Source organism: Branchiostoma lanceolatum, chromosome 12 (assembly GCF_035083965.1).
Source record: "Branchiostoma lanceolatum isolate klBraLanc5 chromosome 12, klBraLanc5.hap2, whole genome shotgun sequence".
In the NCBI taxonomy this organism is placed as follows: Eukaryota; Metazoa; Chordata; class Leptocardii; order Amphioxiformes; family Branchiostomatidae; genus Branchiostoma; species Branchiostoma lanceolatum.
Genome location: NC_089733.1, coordinates 8271969 through 8287245, shown reverse-complemented (window position 1 = coordinate 8287245; position 15277 = coordinate 8271969). Strand labels below are relative to the sequence as shown.

Genomic DNA, 15277 nt, shown 5'->3' with positions numbered 1-15277 from the left:
AAGTGATGGTTTAATTATTTTAAGAGCTCAAAGGTAAACATTGAATTTTTTTCCCTCCCCTTCATTGTGTCAGACACCCTGTTTTTAGGACTTGTGTCGATTTCAGTAAAACTAACGATATTCATATGTAGTGTTTATAGTTGTTATTGATTTGAATGTCCTCTCCTCACTTCCAGTGTATGGATGGGTCGATAACTCAAGTAAAGAAAAAGAATTTCCCCATTCTCTTCAAGGAATGTTCATCATGTTAAGTCTTCGCTACATGTACTAGTCGCGTGACATGAACGTTACTTAGTACATGTATATGACCATACATCACATGACATTTAAGATATTCAACTACACATGTAAATAACGTTACACACACATGAACACATCAGCTGACAGTTGGGCAAATATTGCTATATAAATTCTATAGCAGATTATTGTTTTGTACCAAATACCGAAATCTTGGGACTCAAATTACATAAAGAGGTCAACACTTTTACATGTAATTGTGAAAGCTAGCCAGTTAATGGCTATATCTTGATTATTGACACTTTAACAAAGCTCCTTTGCATGTACAGCATGAGGAGAAAGAACAGCTTCAAATCACTATTAGATGATCAACTCAGCATTAAAACCTTGCAACACTATATGCAAGAATATATATAGTATATACATCTGGGCATAAAATAGAGGCATACAATTATAACAATATCATAACAATACAAACCACTAAACTATGCAACAATGACATGGTCTTGGTCCTCTAAAATCACAGCAATATGCAACATCTTGGAAAATACATGGCAGTTAGGAAACATTGGGTGGTCACTTAGCTCACTGTTAAAGTAAGGCTTTCAAAATACGAACCCCAAATCTACCTTACTATAATATCATTCTGTTAAACGGTAATGTACTTTTGTTGATGAAGGTTAGACATCCAGGTAATAAGATACACCATTCAAAAGTTACACCACCAACTGGAGAAATTTTGTGAGCAGTCAGACATTTCAGATAGCATCCGCTGTCTTTCATAAGTGACTGACAAAAGATAGTAGATGCTATCTGATACATCTGACCATTATCACAATCAATCCAGTTACAAGAGTAACTTTTGTATTGTGTTATGTATTTTCTGATGGTGTCTTTCTTAAAGTAATGTTGTACTCAGTATGATATTACAGTGAACGGATGACAGACCATACCCATACTTCAGACTTTTTGGTGCTCTCCAAGCAGAGGTTTCAAAGCTGGTTTTGTCTGACTTTGTCCCATTTTCTTTATGTTTGTTTGTTTGAACCTTTGTTTATTCATGATAAGCTCAAATCGGCACGCAGGCCGTCACCAAGCCCAACAAAAACACCTAAAATCATGTCATCAAAAACCAGCCATAGCCAAACCTCTGCTTGGAGAGTAAATTTGTGAAAGGGTTTGTATTTTGTTACCTGAGTAGAGTGAGTCTTAGCTCCCACATTTTCCTAACCACTACTAGTTGGCCAGCTCGGGATGCTGAAGCATTGGCATCAGGACGTGGCCGACTTGGGTTGCCCCTGGCAACTGGCGTGATATCGGCGGATGCTGGGATAGCGTATGATTTTTTAGACCCTGAGTAGTTTTGTAGCTCTTCCCGCAGTGACAGCGACATGCCTTCCTGATCTTGCCGTCGTTTCTGTGTCCGTTCTTGGCGTGGTATTTGATACCGTTAACATTCTGGAGAAGGACATAACAAAGTCTCAATCATACAATCAAGTAAAAGTATCAGTTACTACTAGTGACATCATCAAAATTTGGTTTACACTATTACTACTATTAGGTACTATCTTTTTCAATTTTCCCGCATCTCATCTATCCCTTAGTTTATCAGTTGGGGCACCAAAAAGAAGATCTAACAACCAATTTTCTCCACCCTTCTCAGTTTTCCTAATATATGTAACTGTTATTTCACTTAGCGTCATACCAGTCCATTCTCTGATATAATCCTCCCATCTTTACTATTGCCTACCCTGCTTTCTTCATTCTCCATGGACTGTTCCGTGCATGATAGTTTTGGCTAGTCCAGATGCCGGTGATTCACGGCCGTACCACTTTAGTGGCGTCGCGGTGGCGCAGTGGCAGGGTGTTTGGCCCCAGAACCCAGAGGTACTGAGTTCGAATCCGGGGTTCCCTGATTTGTCCCGTTGACGTTGTGCCCTTAGGAAAAGGAAAGGCCCTTTACACGACTTTCCTCACTTCACTCAGGTGCAAATGAGTACCTAGCTTCGGTTAGGGACGTCCCTCGGATAGGACGTTAAATGGAGGTCCCGTGTTGGAGGAGAGCCACACCTTGAGCACGTTAAAGAACCCACTGCACTTATCGAAAAGAGTAGGGGTCCTTCCTGGTGTGCGTGGTTCAAAACCTACAGTCCTATGGCCACACATGGGGCAATTTTCGTATTCAGGTCACCCGCCCGCCAAATGGTAGTCGCTACAGACCCTTGCGATCTAGCCCCGCGATTGTGTGCTCCTCGCAATTCTCCTACCCAATAATAATAATAGAAAAAAAAATTGTTTTCTTTTTTGTACTGTGGTTAGGAGGTCTTAGTAGTATTACAGGCCAATGAAATTTTTTTACATTCTGCTAATTTCCAATGCAACATTTTTCACTTTAAAAATTTCCAGAAGAATATGATGGTGCAGCTAGCTATAAGACAATACACATGTTTCCTATACATTTGTACTTTTCAACGATGGTTGTCATACAGTTATTGTATCACTTTTGTTTCAAGTATGGATAACAACTATCTTTTTTGCAGTTCTTTAAATTTTGATACTATTTACAAACAAGCTCTTTTACTTTTCAATGGCATGCATGTCAAAACTGTATTATTAACAAGAGAGAGCAACTAACCCATCAAATTCACTTGTCTTGTCCTTTGCACACCCAAAAGCAGTTGTTTATGTTCCTTGGTGTCCTTCCTTTATTTTCCTTTGTTTATTTGTACCAGGCACTTGTGTTGTAATTAAGACTTAATTAACCCATGAGCAACTGCCAATAATCGCATAGATATGAGGATTGGCAGTAACAAAGAAAAAGAGCATTTTGCAGAAGACAAATTTAACCAAGTGTTATTTGCCTCATTACTAGTACCTTATTCTTGGAACATCAGTTCTCAAGACATTTTACTAGAAAGATTATCGTCTGAATGGTCTTAAATCATCTAACATCAGTAGAAGGACCAGTTAAGAACTTAAAAGCATTTTCAAGCCAGAAAACTTCCGGAAAGTGTGGGTAAGAAGGAAATGGCCATAAAAGAGTCCCATGGAGCACTCACCTAATGCATCAGCCATGTACAAAAATCGGAGGGCCAACCCTTGTCAAGGACAAGACAAATGGACAATCTTAGAGGCTTTATGCATCCCCAAGACATCTGGAATATTCAGCCAACTGCTGGGCTTGAAGATTTGATGTCTGAATAGTGATCATTGCCTTAAGAAACATCTATCATCACCTTAATCCAGAAAGCCATTTGAAGCACTCAAGTTGAGTGTGCATTTTATTTACAGTCCCTTAAATGAAATACAGACAAAAATATCCTGCGCTGTTTATGTTTACATTGGAAAAACAACATGAAAACAGAATCTCAGAGGAATGTTTTTACTTTGGTGCACACAGTATCAGGGAGTGAACGGGGTCAGGTGCAAGTTTTCACCCCAGCCTTCTGTTTTCATGATTTTTTTTTGCTAAAATTAAAAATAAAAATCTGTTAACCCAGAAATTAAATTGGTATGGCCTTATTTTCATGTTTTCATGAAGTTTGTAAATATGTATATCCTTTGCATATTGAATAAAGTACTAGTACCTTGTATCTTTTCTTGCACCCTGGAATTGGACAGGCAAATGGTTTCTCCTCGTTACTGGAGGGGGTCATGGAGTTCAGGATCAGTTCAGACGTGAAGTCGTCGCTAGTGGTCCACGAGTTGTCGCTGTCCGAAGACTCGCTAGACAGGTCATCATCATCAAACTCACTTCCTGCATCCACAACAAACAAACAGGTAAACACTGTGACCTAATGGCGGCAACACTAAAAAGGTAAACAATGCCCTCTACTAGCAACACTTTTTGTGTGTTTGATTAATTGAACCCCAGCCAGCGCGAGTTCTAGCTGATCTAGGGGCGGTCGTGGTGGTGGCTGCCGCTAGAACTAGTAGAAGTGAGATTTAGTCAGGCTAGGGTGCTTCCAACTTCAATATTATTTAGTTCATATTCATTAATGGTGTTGCTAATGGTGTTGCTAATTAGCCTGCATTATGAGCATAGATAACCCTTTTGATGAAACATTTAAAACCATTACACAGAACGGAAGCTTGCTACTATTTGGGGCTACTATTTTTACAGAAAGGGTGATTTTTTTTCAGTCCCAACAGGCAAACTTTTCGTTTAGGGACGAGTTCTGGAGACAGTCCTGACTAAATTGGGTAGATTGAACTGTAGTTCTGTTGTAAACAGAAAGGTGGCTGCCTTTCCTGTGGTACCTGTGGGAGTGATGCTCCTGATAGCTGCCACAGGAGAGAGAGCTCGCTGCGAGGGTTTCCGCTTCAAGTTCTCCAGTTGCTCCCGACGGGCCGCGTCCGTGATGAAGCGGTGGATGTAGCTCAACGCGAGGGAGGACGGTTGCTGCAACTCCTGTTTCTCCAGCGTCAGTGGGTCTGATTCTACAGAAAACATTCATATTTTTCAAGAACTATTGTAGAATGGAACTCACACCCTCGTTAAACCAGGACCCCATATCGCTCCACGTTACATCAGTCGCGAAAGGGGCCCTGGTAAAAAGCTTCGCCACATATGGTTATAGCAGGTCAACGAGACTCGCTCATGAATAATTAATGAGCTGACCTTATTTTGCACAAACGACAGTTGTAGCTCATGAATAATTAATGAGCTAGCTGTAACACGTAACCTGATTGGTTGATAGCTCCCAGCGTTCTTTGCGCGTTGGCTTCCGATGAGAGGAAGCAAACCCTCTGATTGGCTGAAGCTGTTTTGGTGGCGACGTCGTCATAACCATACGTGGCAAAGCTTTTTACCAGGGCCCCTTTCGCGACCGATGTAACGTGGAGCGATATGGGGTCCTGGTTTAACGAGAGTGGGAACTCATTGCCACCAAGTATTGTAGGAGTATCCTCACTAGATAGATTAAAACAAACCTTACAGTCAGATGTGCAAAGGTTAGGTGTGACATTGGGACAGGTCGTTCAGTGTGATATAAGTTATAACCAGCTTCTGCTGCGCAGCATGCCTGCGAAGCTGGTGTGTTACACTCAAGGTCGGTTATAGCGGATATACAGATACAAATATTCCAGAATATGAGATGGTGGGTCTACTAGTATTGTAATGCTCTTGGCCAGTGTATAATTCACTAGCCAAGAGCATTACAATACTAGTAGACCCTACATCGGTAAATTTTACTGACATACTGTCAACAAATAAGTCCTGCAAGTCTTGAAGAACATTGTCAGAAATGTTTGGAGAACCCGGCAGAACTAGAATTCAGAAATCACACGCTGAGTGTGAGAGTTTTCAGTACAATCAAATGGATCCATCAATGCCCCAATGGACCATAACTTCTCCATCCATAAACTTCATAAAATCTACATCCACCCTGCTCACCCCCGCTGACCTGGATAAATGGACAGGTCCAATTCTGCATCACCTGGCTTACCGGTGACATCAAAGCACTTGCGGGTAACCATGGCAACCGTTTCTCACGTGCAATGGGTGGGTCTATTCTTAACAGCCGTACATTTGATTCGCCTTTTGAAAATCGGCCATATCTGCGTCCTAGCATCCCCAAACTGCCTCAGTCACGTGATCTAGTAAAGCATCGCATTTTGGGGCTGCGTGACGCATGAGATTGTGACGCGCGCGACGTGCGGTTCCGCGGGCACGGGGGCGCGCACGGGAGACGTGTACGTCGTGGGACGGCTCCTACCTATGTGCTGGTCCTCGATGTGCAGTATGAGGTCACCCAGAGAGGGGAAGGTCAGCCCGCAACCACCGAATCTGCAGACGTGAACGAAGAACGCCGCCATCTTGTCAGGGCCGCGGCACCTTGCGGGGGAGGGCAGGTTGCATTTAAATGGAACCCCAGCTGAAATACACACAAAAAAAGGATAGTGGAATGTCCAGAAATTCAAAATACGACAACTGCAATCCCTGATATAATCAAATTCCCTATAAAGTAACTTACAATCGTTTAGAGGATTACGCGTTGGTGATTTTCTTAAAATAATTTTTTTAAGAAATGTTCCCTAGCGTACGAGTGGTATCGTCTGACCTTAGCAGCCCACCTGCGCTACCAGTCCATAATGGCCCTAGGGGATTATGATATTTAGTCAATCAGTAATTTGTATTTATAAATAAGTAATTCTACATGATAGATGCAAAACTGTTCCGTCTGGACAAGGATAAGATGAAATCCATATCTCACGCGAACAGAATCAATTAAAGCAATATGATACACCGGCACAAAAAGTTTGGAAACTTAACTGTAGTCGATCATATCTCCGTTGTTTCTACATCAAATTCAATTAATTATCTATCATTAAAAAGCTTGTGTGATTTTCTTTCCCATGATACCAAACTTATTATGGTTGTAAATCAATGGACCGAGCGCCAGACCTGCTTATGCGAGCGGGTCACATAAAAAAGTGCCCAGATTACCCTACTAAAGTCAAACGCTCAATTCTGGCTTTTTTTCTTCTGCTGGTAGCGCGTGGTTGGTGTACGAGGGTAATTTGAAACTTCAATGAAAAAACACATTAATATGAAAGCCAAAGTTAGTCTTCATCAACAACAAAATTGCGTAAAGGAGCCTCAGTTATGATGAAGGTGGTTTACTGAGTACATAAGCCATGCACTGTCACTACAGCCCGGCACATCCTCCTCATGCTTGTCACCAGTTTTGTTACGCGGTCCCAGGCCATTCTTCTACAAGGGGTCATTGCGCACAGGTCGTATTGTTCTGTTGATCATTCTTGCATGCACAGTTCGCCCAAGCTGTTCACGGTGATCACAGAGTCTGAGGGGTGTTCAATTGTGTTGATCTGGGATGCAGGAAGACCCTTCTATCCTATTCCTGCATCCTGGCGGTGGTCTGAAATGACTCTCATTCTGTGTGGCCGTGCATTATCATCTTGCACTCAGTCTCAAATTGCAGAGGTAAGGATCTAAGAAATGTGACTGGATGGAAAATGGGGTCTCTATATCTTGACATCAAGGTTGCTTAGGTTATTAGCCTGGTTTTTACTCTGCCCCACGCCATGATGCTGACTCCAACAAACACTGTCGTCAGTTTACCTGTGCAACAGTCAGCATAGGGTTCTCCTCGCCACCCCAACACTTTCATTTACCGATCCAACATTCGAAATTAATCTATACTCTCATCTGCATTCTGCTTCCAATTATCAAAAAAAGAATCAGAAAAATTGAGCAGAATTGTTTGGAGTTTCAATCTACGTAGTGACACTTAGTAAATAAAGTTCCAAGTACACATTTTTTATAAAATAAAAGTCGTTTTTATAGAATAAAAGTCGTCCGACATGTGATGTGAACACGCTGTGGAATTGGAAGCGAAGGGATCCGTTCAAGTTCAGTAGCTCTGGACAACTGTTATTCAAGTTTGGAGACGAAGAGCGTGGTCAGGGTGAACTTACTTTGCCCAAAGGTATTTATGTGGACAACTCTGGTCACGTTATCGTGGGTAGACATGTTCACAAGCCGCGGGGAGTTTATCCGTACCATCGTGAACATCACTATGCCATACGGTTTTGCTGTACATGTGGGACCGTATGGACAGTTGGTTGTGACGAACGCGCAAAACGGTACTGTGACCATCTTCCCGCGGCACATGGTATATCCGTAGGATCATATTGATTTGATTATATGGATGATATCCTCTGGAAATCCCAAAACTGATGCGGGCGTGCGAATGATAAAGAAATGGGCAAAAATAATTTGCCTTCATTATGAAATCTAAGTGGCCAGGAAGGATGAACAAAACTAAACACACAGAGTATGGCATACCGAATAATAGATTCTTCACATCTTCTTCTTTGACTTTGGAAGTGACTTTGAAATTTTACGACATCAGTATCCATTTTCCGAAAGATTTCTTTTTGCAATTTACAGCATACATTTTCTCATTTTGCAACTCCTTTGTAAGATTTACAGTATGGCCGAATTTTCTATTTTTTATTTGGAAACCGGCGCGCAGATGTCATCCATATAATCTAATCAACATGGCCTTCGTCAAAATGAAATTTGCCAAAAGTCATACGTAGCTTTCAGTGGTTGAATTTGTAAGATAACGAGACCTCAATTACACACAAACAATTTAAGTGGACACCTTTAGCTTTATATTGTACACATTGTTAACAATTTTACTTTGATTGATACTTCTGATTTGTTATTATCAAAAATGTACATTGCCTTCAACCTGCTTGAAATCCTGTTCATGTTTAAAGTAAATAGTGAGGTTTACGGTACAATGTATTACCTATTTGCATGATATTGAAGTAACTAAATTGAAATTGGAACCGCGGTGAAATCATGCGCGTTGTCTAGTCCGATGCGTGTGTTTTTCTACTTAACGTATAATCATGATGGCAGTCATTATGACAACTTGTGTATAATAATAATGATAGTTTTACTGTTTTAGTCAACGGGTAATAGTAGTTGAGCAATACCTCTTTGTTTCAGAGGAAGGTGTTTGAAAATACGTGCCAATCTAACTTTGTTTATTCTCAGATACAGAGATGTTTCAGAGGAAGGTGTTTGAAAATACGTGCTAATCTAACTTTGTTTATTCTCAGATACAGAGATGTATACTTATCACATACATTGTATATAACGTTACATATGTTATGATAGTAGCTAGTCATCATAGCGATTTGTGTATATTGCTTGATATTCCTTATAGTTTCTCTGTGGTCACGCAGTGCACCAGGTACTGTACCACACGTGCACGGTTTATTGCATCGACATACTTTTGAAACACATTTTTGTAGCCAAGTAGTCAGTTGGAATGTTATGAATAACAAAGTCTTGTTTGAAACAACCACAACGGAAGAATACTCGAGACAGTATTCTGGGGACTTGTAGAGAAATAGTGTGATTGCAATATTTTTTTCGGCAGGACATTATGCATGCTGTCCACGTTGTGCTGATAAAGACAAGACCTTACAAATGAAGGAAGGCGCGCAAGACCGTTTACCTTGATGTAGGTCTCAATAAAGATAGTTTGCACTGGCCTGATGTGTGTGTGTTTGTCTGTGCGTGTGTGTGTGTGTGTGTGTGTATGTGTGTGTGTGTGTGTGCGTGTGCGTGTGCGTGTGTTTGTGTGTGTGTGTGTGTGTGTGTTTGTGTGTGTGTGTGCGTGTGCGTGTGCGTGTGCGTGTGCGTGTGCGTGTGCGTGTGTGTGTGTGTGTGTGTGTGTGTGTGTGTGTGTGTGTGTGTGTGTCCTGCATTACTTCATTATCTCACTTCCCGTAACAGAAGATAACCACCTCTTCACTCAAACAGCGTCACCTAGCGATAGTTAAGTTCACGTGACTTAAATACTTCGGAGACGTCAAAGAACGAAATAACGTAGGACAAGATCAAACAAAACAGAAAAGCATAGAACAAAATGAAACAAAATAGACGGAAATGAAATAAATCAAATTAAGATAAAATAGAACAAAACAAAATTATAGATATAATGAAAAAAAAAAAATACAAGTACAATAAAAGATGCAATGATATAAGAAGAACGCCCCGTAGACCAAGAACATTAAGAGAATAATAGTTGGAGGCTGGGAGCAAATCACCAGGAGAGTAGAACCTAACTTTGAGACAATGATATCATGGAAGAGTCAAACAGAGAGGATCACAATACACGCCAATGACCTTAAGACGTGAGGAAATGTGAGAAGACTTCGGACACTTTTGAAATCGAACTATCTAACTATACAGATCTTGTCACTACAATGAATACTTGAGATATGAAAAGGATATATAAACGTAACGTTACCAAAGCTCACTGAAAGTATTCGTATCCTAAGTGTAGTTCTATCACAACATTCATAACTTCAAACGAAGGAAAGGAACTAAGACGTTTTGCCGTAGCGTACAGAAGTGCCAAAAATCTACAGATAGTTTTCATCAATTCATTATCGACTTTTACTCGGCGGTCTTTTTCGAGGACGACGGCCAAACACCTGTGAAACAGTCATTACCCCCTATAGGGACTTCGAATTCTACGCGTCATCCCATTGGTTGAACCCCTCTAGGCCCTGACGACATTGTCGCGCTTGCGCATTGTGGTTCTTCTCGCACCCGGGTGTTCAGGTAAAGCGGACAAATTCTGCTGAACTAGCCGGAATATCCGAGCGTTATCCCAGTAATTCTGTAACATCATGCGTTATTTTCTGTCGAATTTCTTAGATTGAATGTTTAACTGTGTAATGAGTGAAAAATGATGGGATGTTATATTTGTCTAAATCTTTGATGCGCTCTTGAAATGTTGCGGTATCCAGGGGTCACACTGGTAACGGCGCCCTCCATTTTGTTCTTCAGGTTTGTCCTCAGTTCGAGCCACCTTCGCGTGTAGCACTACCACAACCAACATGTACTCCTTGGCAAGGATCGCTTCCCAGTCTCTGGTAAGTTTTTTTGTGCAACTATATCCAATTTTATTTGGGATAAATCACGTAAGATTGTACTATTATTTCTTCTCTTGAAGCCGGTTGCTCAAGGTTATCGATCGTGCTACAGGGAATTTGCCCGTTGTATATCGGTCGTGATTCAAATGCCTGTTACATTTTACCACGATTTTTATGATGAACATATCGCGCTAGCAGTAAATATTAATCTGAAGTCATTTGCTGTTGTTGTATTCATTTGAATCTGTGTAAAACTCATGCGACCTTCATTTTCGACCCATGTCATTTGAAATAGTAATGGCGGACACGCCGGTACAGGTCAAAGGTCAAACGAAATTTAGAACGTTTGTTACCCGTGAGAAATGTAAAACAAAAAACTTTTGAATACTGTTAGAAATGTGGAAATATTTAATCCAGACAGAACAGCTTTGGTTTGGAATATAAGTGGCAGGTTAGGGTACCAGGGCTTCAGCGGCAAAACTGCCCCTCCCCTTCGCAATTTCACTCGATGGCTTATTCTGATGTAAATGCTTTAATCAATACAGGCGGACAAGTTAAGAAATGGGTAGATTTGATGTATTGCAATGGGCCTACTTTGATATGGAAATGACCAGATGGCAGTGATAAGAGTATGTAGATGTATGTCTGTTTTGCCCCTTTGACAAGCATGGATTTTGAAATGCTTTTAGATGAATACTGATTACAACTGTCACTTCAGCCCAGCTTTACAATATAATTTAGACATGTGGAGATCTCTATGGATTCAAAAATATCAGCTGAAAAACGGACACTTTGCTCTGTGACCACATGGCAGTGTGTATGCCCCCTCCCCCATGTAATGCCTCCATGGCTGGTCAAGGGCATAAAGTCACTGTAACCTTTGCCTACCATAAATAGATCCACCATTTCAGTCTGTTATGGTTAGATATTGTGTAGTATAGCTAGAAATGGTAGTGCTAATAGGATTACAATGGATTAGTTTGGTAATCTTTTCCTTATTTGGCAGTTTTGGAATGGTTAACCATGTACAGGACATGACTTCTTTTGGTTTTATGAATGCAAGACTCTGAATGAATAAAATGTGTATATGTTGTGTTCTATTTTCTAAATGATATTTTCAAAATCACAGGGTCATTTTCCAAGCTGGAAAAGAATACTGTTCATTTGTTTGTGGGGAAAAATAAATCTAATGTTAGAAAGTTAATGCATCTAAAAAGACTGAACAGTAACAGTGAAGAAAAAAGATACTTCTTAACACTGTCAACATGTTCCTGTAGAGCTGTGTACCGGTACACTGTACAGATACAGTACCGGGTACAATAAATTAGGTACAGGTCCAAAATACCTGACCCTGCTGTATAGGTACTGGACCTGACTCAGGGGATGGCCACTTTGACAGATAAAATTACTATGAAATTACCGTGGCAGTGCTCTAAAGCCACTCTTAAGCACAGAAAACACATTTGCATGGCTGGAGTCAAATTTTCATCTGTGTTGTATATCAAATATATGTCAAATATGATGTTTTTACCAGTTCAAACATGCTTTTGTCCTTATTGAAAATCTAGCATTTTCTGAACAAGTAGTTTAGGTACAGGTTCAGGTCCGGACCTGTACCTTAACCCGTGTACCTGTACCTAAAATTTGTTTAGGTACACAGCGCTATGTTCCTGTATCATATTACTCTTGCTCACCTTAACCATGCCTTAATTATGTTGTTTCCCCCCAGGTTGCTAATGGATCCCGTGCGCTGGTCAGGCCCCTAAGCAGTGCTGTTACCTGCCGGCAACCTGAGCAGGTAAACTTTCATCAAAGAAATTTTGGAAGAAGATTGATAGAAATCTTTCCTATGGTTCAGCCTTTTTATTAAGAATATTTCTATCCATGAAATTGATGTGAGGGTGAAACTAGGGTGCGAACTTTTTCTTTTTTTATGTCAATTTTCAAATGACCTAAAAAAAGAATACTAAGTATACTTCACAACAAAATTGATAATACATGGAGATATAGGAAGTGTATGTAGACAAGGACTCCTGATGTTGACTACCTGAAAGTTGTTGGATGTTTCTACAATGCAGAATACATCATCATCATTACTACATTGTAGATGTAGCAAGGTAGTGAAGGCATCTGTACTAGACTGTAGTTCTTGACTCCATCGTTGGAGGGGAATTATGCGGAAATCCTTAATTGATATTTTTTTACTCTGTTATGTACAGCTGAATGGAAACAGACCAACCATAGCAAAGTTCCAGGGACTCAGCACAGAGATGACCAGTGTTCCAACCTTCAACCAGGTAACCAGCGTTATTTATTCATTTGTACAACCAGCATTGTGCACACATATTCACATTATAATTACAGCACTACACCATAGAAAACACCATATTTGCTTCATGCAGGACCTTACAGAATTGTGCTTTGCATGAGTTCCTTAAATTAACACCTTTCAATGCCAATGCTTCCTATTCCCAAAATGATTGGCTGGGCGGGCAAAAGAAGCATTATTGGCTACCGGTCTTTTGCCATTAGGATACTGTCATTGCCAGCAATAGATCTGCTTGGAGATTAACAAGAGACCACTCGATGAAGTACATGTGCTACTTTTAGGATTGTCTAGTCCCTCCTGCCTTACGTTAGCGTAGGATGTGTACCTCGGATTTCAACTAGATCCTTTCTGTTTGGATTTTTACAGATTGTCCGAGGTTTCCAGACGTCTGCCGTCTCTCGCGACATAGACACCGCGGCCAAGTTCATTGGTGCTGGCGCAGCTACTGTAGGAGCCGCCGGGTCCGGAGCAGGGATCGGAACTGTATTCGGATCCCTCTGCATTGGTTATGCTAGGTGGGGAAACTCTTCCTTTCTTTCATTGTCTAGAATTTCTTATTGGATGAGGACACACATAAATTTCTTTTGTCTTGAACATTTTGTCATTGACATTAGTATTCATTCATTCCTTCTTTGTCATGACTATGTGACCAAAATGCAGATTGAAGATGCTTATGTCATGAAAATACGAAGGACTCTTCTTACTACAGGTGTCAGCTATTCATGAAAAGGAATGTTTTAAGACACGGATAAACCTTTTTTAAAACTTTCCTTTTCATGAACTCAAAAAGATTATCACCTTTGAAATGGGGTCAGTCATGCATAGTTGACACGTGTAGTAAGAGTACTCTCCTATTTTCGTAATATATTCAATCTTCCCTTTCCTGAACCCTTTGTTCTACGTAGTTTATAAACTATAACGTCTTTCTTTGTTTCCCAGGAACCCATCTCTGAAGCAACAGCTTTTCTCCTACGCCATCCTGGGGTTCGCCCTGTCTGAGGCCATGGGTCTGTTCTGCTTGATGATGGCTTTCGTCATCCTGTTTGCCATGTGAGAGGGTCCCAAGCTGCTGTATGACATAATGTTTGGCTAGACCAGATTGTATTTCAGAGTCTAAAGGTTGTATGAATGAGTTAGTCACAGATGCTGTCCACCACAGGGAGAAATATTGTACCCAAAGGATTGTAAAGCAAAAGAGTCAACACTTAAACTAAAGAAACACTTTGATGAATATGTCCGATTTCCTGTAGCGTATTCTAAGTTTGTACATCCATGTCTGTCGTACTAAGCTGCGGCAAACGATCATCCCCGTGTCATGTCAACCACATCCGTTTTCCCCCTTGAATACCATCCAGACTTGTTGGAATTAATAAAAGAGATGTGGACAAATATGTGCTTGAACTATCATTCTTCAGGGTCCCTAGGGCTAAGCATAGAATGTTGGTGTAAAAACCTATCTAGAGTTTTGGACTTTACAAGTGAAGGTACTTGGCACAGTTGCAAGGTTGAGAGAGTGGGGAGAAAGAATGTGAACTACACTGGCATACAGGTCTAATTGACCACTGCTGGGGGTGTTTGGGTGTGCTGACTTAGAAAGCTATGGTGCGATTGTTGCTCTTTTTTATAACAAACGTGGAGCTCAACACTTTGACATGGGTGACATAGCAATGCTGATTTCTGACTGATGGTTGTAAACATACTATTTGATTAAATTGGACTCTCTCTACCCCTTGCTGTCTTTTTTTTCGCAAATAAAGCTTTGTTTTTGCAGTGAAGTCATCACAGAACAACTTTGTCAGTTAGGGAAGATGTGCTTTGCAACACTGACCTTGAAACTTTTCCCAATTTTTTTGGTGGTCCTTCCTCAAATACTTACTGCAGGCACTGTGTAGACAATTAGGTAGAGGGCTAGGAGATTAGGGAAGGCACCATCCTTCACAGTATTCTCCAAGCACCTCTGCTTGGAGAATAAATACATACACAGTGCCCAACCCAACATTGAACCATTATGCTCATCTAAGGCCACACCAACTTGATTTTATGGATGACATCCTCTGGAGACCCCAAAACTAATGCGCGCGGGCAAAAAAAAAGAAAATCCAGCAAAAGAAAAAATGCTGCTAAACCACAGGACTACTCGGTACAAAGCTGGTACCGGTATTGCGAATTGAACCACAGAACCCTTATTTGTAAGAGGTACATGTAGGTTGTCTTGTTCATCATAGCAGACTCAGCGCAAGTGATTGATTTTTAATATATTGACAAGAACGACCAAAGAAGTAT

General features: G+C 40.7%; 2 protein-coding genes across 4 annotated transcripts; one reads left to right on the top strand and one right to left on the bottom strand.

The window, feature by feature from the left end:
• Nucleotides 1–1325: 1325 nt before the first annotated feature.
• On the bottom strand, nucleotides 1326–6094 carry LOC136446294 (juxtaposed with another zinc finger protein 1-like). Its single transcript, XM_066444638.1, has 4 exons — nucleotides 5955–6094; nucleotides 4498–4677; nucleotides 3825–3994; nucleotides 1326–1695 (listed from the first exon to the last, which is right to left on the bottom strand). The coding sequence occupies exons 1-4, from the start codon at nucleotides 6052–6054 to the stop codon at nucleotides 1474–1476; spliced, it is 672 nt and encodes a 223-aa protein (XP_066300735.1). The 5' UTR covers nucleotides 6055–6094; the 3' UTR covers nucleotides 1326–1473.
• A 4148-nt stretch (nucleotides 6095–10242) lies between these two features.
• On the top strand, nucleotides 10243–14383 carry LOC136445951 (ATP synthase F(0) complex subunit C2, mitochondrial-like). Of its 3 annotated transcripts, none has more exons than XM_066444187.1 (6): nucleotides 10243–10351; nucleotides 10580–10665; nucleotides 12395–12463; nucleotides 12885–12962; nucleotides 13361–13509; nucleotides 13934–14383. In XM_066444187.1, exons 2-6 carry the CDS (start codon nucleotides 10630–10632, stop codon nucleotides 14046–14048), a joined length of 447 nt encoding a protein of 148 aa, XP_066300284.1. In that variant the 5' UTR covers nucleotides 10243–10351; nucleotides 10580–10629; the 3' UTR covers nucleotides 14049–14383. The 3 variants fall into 3 exon arrangements, with proteins under 3 accessions (XP_066300284.1, XP_066300286.1, XP_066300285.1); XM_066444189.1 differs by having other exon boundaries at nucleotides 10347–10411; XM_066444188.1 differs by lacking the exon at nucleotides 10243–10351 and adding an exon at nucleotides 10357–10403.
• The last annotated feature ends 894 nt before the right edge of the window (nucleotides 14384–15277 follow it).

Bases quoted from the DNA above. Each gene is read 5' to 3' on its own strand.
- LOC136446294 (XM_066444638.1), bottom strand. From the start codon at position 6,054: ATGGCGGCGTTCTTCGTTCACGTCTGCAGATTCGGTGGTTGCGGGCTG. The intron at 4,678-5,954 runs GTAGGAGCCGTC...TGTTTTCTGTAG, and splicing joins CATCGAGGACCAGCACATAG to AATCAGACCCACTGACGCTG. The intron at 1,696-3,824 runs GTACTAGTACTT...GTCCTTCTCCAG, and splicing joins GGTGCAAGAAAAGATACAAG to AATGTTAACGGTATCAAATA.
- LOC136445951 (XM_066444187.1), top strand. From the start codon at position 10,630: ATGTACTCCTTGGCAAGGATCGCTTCCCAGTCTCTG. The intron at 10,666-12,394 runs GTAAGTTTTTTT...GTTTCCCCCCAG, and splicing joins GGATCGCTTCCCAGTCTCTG to GTTGCTAATGGATCCCGTGC. The intron at 13,510-13,933 runs GTGGGGAAACTC...TTTGTTTCCCAG, and splicing joins CTCTGCATTGGTTATGCTAG to GAACCCATCTCTGAAGCAAC.